This window comes from Dendrobates tinctorius, unplaced genomic scaffold, assembly GCF_039654945.1.
Source record: "Dendrobates tinctorius isolate UK_male_01 unplaced genomic scaffold, ASM3965494v1 ptg000181l, whole genome shotgun sequence".
Classification (NCBI taxonomy): Eukaryota; Metazoa; Chordata; class Amphibia; order Anura; family Dendrobatidae; genus Dendrobates; species Dendrobates tinctorius.
Window position 1 is genome coordinate 10,112,043 of NW_027361848.1, and position 6,000 is coordinate 10,118,042.

At 45.2% G+C, this 6,000-nt stretch overlaps 1 protein-coding gene across 2 annotated transcripts in view; it reads left to right on the forward strand.

Moving 5' to 3' along the window:
- Positions 1-530, forward strand: part of FSAF1 (40S small subunit processome assembly factor 1) — a 206,768-nt gene extending 206,238 nt beyond the window's left edge. For both annotated transcript variants that reach the window (XM_073551874.1, XM_073551872.1), the window contains one exon: positions 72-530. In XM_073551874.1, the coding sequence (XP_073407975.1) occupies positions 72-213 (142 nt within the window). In that variant the 3' untranslated portion in view covers positions 214-530. The remainder of the gene's footprint in view (positions 1-71) is intronic.
- Positions 531-6,000: the final 5,470 nt, after the last annotated feature.

Here is a 6,000-nt window from a genome sequence, read left to right on the forward strand (position 1 = left end):
TGTGGTGCTAGCTCCATGCAGGCCCAGCAATCTTGTGGTTTTAGCACCATCACGCTTGAGTTCCTTCCTAGATCCAATGCCCGGAGCCTGACGACTGCAGTCTGGAACCTGATGACCGCTGCCTGGAGCTTGATGACTGCAATGGTGCCTGTAGTTCATGTTGGATGTCCGGAACCAAACGACTCCTGTCTGATGTCTGCCGGTGACTCTTGATGTCCCGTGGGTGACCCTGATTGTACTGATGTCCTCGTGTACCCTGATGTCCTGATGACCTCACGTACCCTGATGTTTTGCCTGCTTCTTGATGACCTCGTGTACGCTGATGTCCGGCCTGTGTCCTGATGTTCTTATGTACCCTTATGTCCTGCCTGTGTCCCGATGTCCCGCCTATGTGTGCCTCGGTGATCCGTTGTTGCCTTGGGGTCCTCTGGGTGGTACCCTTCTGGGAGGTGTGGAATCGGGAGCCTGGCATAGCCCTGTTTTGTCTATGTACTGTGACTTTACTTTAAGTAAACTTTATGTTCTTTATACGTGAAGTTGTGCAGTGTTATCGAGTCCTACGTGTCTTCTTTGTCCACATGCTCAGCTACCACAGAATCCTGGTCGCTGCCCTTCCCTAGTTTGGGTAGACTCGGGTCCCCCTTCTGTGGTATAGAGGGTCCATATTGCGTACCCGGGGTAAGCCCGCCCCCTCGCCGTCGGAGTGGAGGTGCCTGCTGGGCCGCGGCTGCAGTCGTGACACCATCCAGAAGAGTAGGAAGCCAGTGACCAATGCCATTTATGGCAAGGTTTGGAAGAAATTCTAATCCTGATGTTCTCCAAACATGCCTTATCCCTTCCATCCTAACATTGCTCAGATTTTGGACTTTCTTCAAAAGTGGTTTGATCTAGATCTTACACCCAGTACCTTGAAGATTCAGGTGTCAGCTCTTAGTTCTTTGACCAGAACTTAGCTAGTCATCGCTGGATAAAGTGGTTTATGACCTCAGCAGCTAGAATCCAGCCCAGACTTCGTAGCCGTATTCTCCCTTGGGATTTAAATCTCATGCTTAATAGCTTACCAGAAACCCATTTGAACCTTTGTCATCTATCTGTCTAAAAAACCTTACTCTCAAGACTGTCTTTTTGGTAGCAATTACTTCGCCTAGGCGTGTAGGGGAGCTATAGGCCCTGTCAGTACAAGAGCCCTACTTATCAGTGACAGCAGATAGCATTATCCTCCTCTTAGATCCCTCCTTTATGCCTAAGGTAGTCTCAGTATTCATAGAGGTCAGGATATAGTGCTACCGTGATTCTGCCCACATCCTTCCAATACAAAAGAAGAGGCCTTTCACACCCTTGATGCTCGTAGGGTGGTTCTCTACTATCTCCAAGAGACCGAAGGTTGTAGGATTGACCGAAACTTATTCATTCAGCCCTCGGGATGGAATAAGGGCAAGAAGGTGGCTAAGAATACAAATGCCAATTGGATCAAACAAGCTGTCTTGCATACTCATCAAAGAATTTATGTCCTCCTACATCACTAAAGGATCATTCCACACATGCAATATCAGCATCATGGGCAGAGAGAATGGACACATCTACTGAGCAGATTTGCACAGCCGCCACCTGGTCTTCTGTCCTTCCATTTACCAGACATTACATACTAGATTTTGGAGGCGTGGCCTAGCTCTTGCCATGTGAGGAAGCAGAAGTCTGGAGCTCCCACAGGATTTCCCTGAAAAGCAACTCAAAAGCGGACTTTGAGCATTCCATTAAGCCTGAATTTAATGGAATAAGTGCCCTAGAAATCTCATGGATGGCACGCATACAGACTTGTAAGATGATATTTTTGCCAAAAATGTTATATATTTTAAGATGTATCCCTCTACCCATACCTAGAAAATTGCTGGATGAGATTCAGTCCCTACTACTCCGCTTCATTTGGGGTGGTAAAAAGTCTAGATTTCAGAGCTCTTTGCTATTTTATAAGACGGGAGAGGGAGGTTTGGGACTGCCGAATATCCATCTTTATTATAAGTCATGCATGATTGACGCCCTTAAAGAGTGGTGGGATACTACATCCAAACACTCTTGGGTGCAAATGGAAAAATCCAACACCAAACTCCACTCTACTAGACTAATGATGGAGGCGGAGTTCTTACACCCGGGATCACAGTCTTGCTCGCTTCCTGTGATGGAACACGCCCTCAAAATGTTGAAAGAGTTGATCTATAGAAAGCTGATACACATCCCGTTGAAATATGTCTCATTTAAGAGCTTTGATTTGGTGGTCCCATTTTCCCAATTCCATCACTGGGATGATTATGGTGTGCCTAATTTGCAAGCCATACTTTCAGGAGTCTTCCTCAAAACTTTTGAGGACCTAAGATCATCATACCGACTCCCAGGTAATTTTTATTTCTCCTATGTCCAATTGAAAAGTTTCCTATCCTCTCATCCAGCAATTTTTTCCCAAGTAGCTCCGTCTTCAATCCAACATTTTATCCTGGGGAAAAAAGGATTTTCTAGAGGGGTCTCAGTCACCTACAATTACCTTATCTCTCCCACAAATGATAAGCTTCAATACATGGTCAAATGGGAAAATGACCTAGGCACTTCCTTTACCCAAGAACAATGGCAATTAGCCATATCCTGGCCCCTTAAAAGCTCATCGTGTATTAACCATATGGAAATTGCAAAAAAATTCAACTTCGCTGGTACCTTCCCCCTAATCGTATAGCCCATTTCTTTCAACGATCTTCCCCTCTTTGTTGGAAAAACTGTGGCGAAATAGGCACGCTTTTACACTCTTGGTGGTCTTGTTGTAAATTAAAACCCTTTTGGGATGATATATTTCAGATACTATCAGTTTGTACTGGATGCGCAGTTCCAATGAGCCCCGCATTAGCTTTATTAAACACAGGCATCACTGATCTTCCTTATGCTAATAGATGGCTCTGTTCTTTTGTACTAACTGCCGCAAGACAAGCCCTCGCCTCCAATTGGAAATTACAATCAATCCCATCACTGGATGACATTTGGCGGAGAATGGACTCATTCTATTCACATGAACTAATTCTATCATGGGACATTACTAAAAAGGATAAAACTCAACAAAGATGGAGCGTGTGGCCTGACGTAAAAAAATTATTCTGTACTTAACAAATCTGTGTATAACAAGTACACCTTCCACCATTGAGGGAAACAATCTGATAGTCTGTGGTATTTTGAATTAGTCAACTTACTTGGTTGATTCCTATAGAGTTTTACACTTGGAGAGTATACCCTTTCATATATATATATATATTATTTTTTTTCTTTTTTTTTTCTTTTTTCCCCTTTGTTAAAGGGAAGGTGCCATCCAAAAAATTTTTTTTCAGCAATTGAAAAAATGTAAAGAATTAATGTTTACATTTTCTTAAAAAATATTATCGTTTGTTTTTAATTTTGCAAAATATGAAAAATAATTTTAAAAAGTTTGGCATTTCCACTTGTTAACACTAGGGGGAGCAGCTACTGAAATCTGGCACAAAAACCCTTGACATCTATAGACACAGTGAGCAGCCATTTTGATGGGGCTTGCAAAGTTACTGACTGTCTTTGCATGTAAAGTCTGGATCAGAACAGGCCATCAATCAGCAGAAATGTTTCCTGGATTTCTGTGGAGCAGACAAGCAGACGGTCCATCCATGTGAATAAAACACAGCGCTCTTTGTACAATCCCTGGCACCGAACAGGGCGCCCCCCACAGACCAGCACACTGCTCTCCTGAAATACTCTGTGCTGCTGTCGCCCTGCTCCTTCCACCATACATCAGGCCCCTGTCCCCTCGGTTTCACACATCGCCAGGGCGGGATCTGAGGAGAGGAATGGGGTCTTCGGTCACCGAGGATGGCAGGCAGCAAGGATTCTGGGAGCAGAGTGACAGCAGCACAGAGTATTTCAGGAGAGCAGTATCACACGGGATAGGATTAGATACACGGCTCAGCAGTCAGTATCACACAGGAGAGGATTAGATACACGGCTCAGCAGAAAGTATCACACAGGAGAGGATTAGATACCCGGCTCAGAATACAGTATCACACAGGATAGGATTAGATACACGGCTCAGCAGACAGTAACACACAGGAGAGGATTAGATACACGGCTCAGCAGAAAGTATCACACAGGAGAGGATTAGATACCCGGCTCAGAATACAGTATCACACAGGATAGGATTAGATACACGGCTCAGCAGTCAGTATCACACAGGAGAGGATTAGATACACGGCTCAGCAGTCAGTATCACACAGGAGAGGATTAGATACACGGCTCAGCAGGCAGTATCACACAGGATAGGGTTAGATACACGGCTCAGCAGGCAGTATCACACAGGAGAGGATTAGATACACGGCTCAGCAGGCAGTATCACACAGAAGAGGATTAGATGCACGGCTCAGCAGGCAGTATCACACAGAAGAGGATTAGATGCACGGCTCAGCAGGCAGTATCACACAGGAGAGGATTAGATACACGGCTCAGCAGACAGTATTACAGATATGCCCACACTGGTGAAACTTCCAGCCCCCCCAATTATACACAAGACTATGGGCTGTATAAGTCACTGTCCTCCTCAGACAGCCATAAAAGCAAAGGTGTCAGATTACCGGAGTTATGCAAATTGTCTCTTCAGAGAGGAAGAGGACTAGAAGATTACCGGAGATCACTGGGGCTGTGTGTGAGTGAGGAGGCGGAGACAGAGCAGAAGAACACAGTAGAGCAGGAAGCACAGGGCTGAGCCTGGAGTAAGCAGTACAGGGGAGCATAGATCAAAGTCACCCGCACTCACCACTCTCCATCCTCCGGCTCCAGTGAGCGCTTCTCTCCTCTGCTGACCACCTTCTCCTTTTCTTCAGCCTCTCCTCACAACACAGGACCTGTTATGCCACAAGTGGTCCTGTGATAGAGGGTAAGTGGAGCTCAGCAGATAGCACTGGGCTACAGTACAATGGCGCCCAGCCACACCTACAGCAGTGAATGGTGCAGCCCACAGGGGCGTGCCCAGTTCTCTGCTACTGAGGCTGCAATGTGCGGTCGGAAGCCGACCGCAGTCTCCTATGTGCAGGGACGGCCATATTTGCAGACTGTATGAGTCCTCCACAGATCTGCAAATCAAGATGGCAGCGCCCAGTGGCTACATGAAAACATTATTACAAACAAACCATAAATCCTGGTTAGTACATTTGCTGAAACAACATGTTTTGTAACTTACTATTTTTTTGCAAATTATATAAAATTGCGGCACCTTCCCTTTAACTTACTGTTTTGATTTTCCTGTTCTTCCCCCTGCCCCAGCCGAGAGGAAAGTTTCAACATTTTCAGTTTATCCTCTCTCATTCCCTGGTTCATTACTTCAGTGTATTTTTTGTTATATTATTCTTCAATGTATCAACACTGTATGCTATATTGTACTTATGATGAACCTGTTAATTTATCCCCCCCTTTTTATACCTGTTATACTCAGAAAACCTTAATAAAAAACTATTGAATAAAAAAAAAAAAAAAAGCGGACTTTGAGGTTCCAATTCTCCATAGGATTATTCCCTATCTCCCCTGGAACATTTTGAGACCTAACTCGGACCCCTGGGCCATTTAATCCAAAGATAATCATCACAGAAGATAATAAGATCACACTGCTGCAAGATCCCAATATGGCTGCCAGGCTGCTTTCACAGCTATAGACAAGAAGATCCCTCCTCCCCTACTGTGGGTGAGTAAAACAGCCCTGCTCCTATTACTGAACTGAGCTCTGCCTGCACGCAGCCTTTACAGAGGAGCAGAAACACAGAGGATTGACCAACATCCACTAGGTGGGTGACGGGTGTAGCAGAGGGGCGACAATCTGCCCGAGTAAAGTGGGAAGAAACAGATGCCGCTGGGACCCACTAATAGACCCACCATTAGGCCCTGATGCCAAATTGACTTGTATTTTCACGGCAATATATAAAGCCCACTCACCCCAGCAACAGTTGCTCTTCC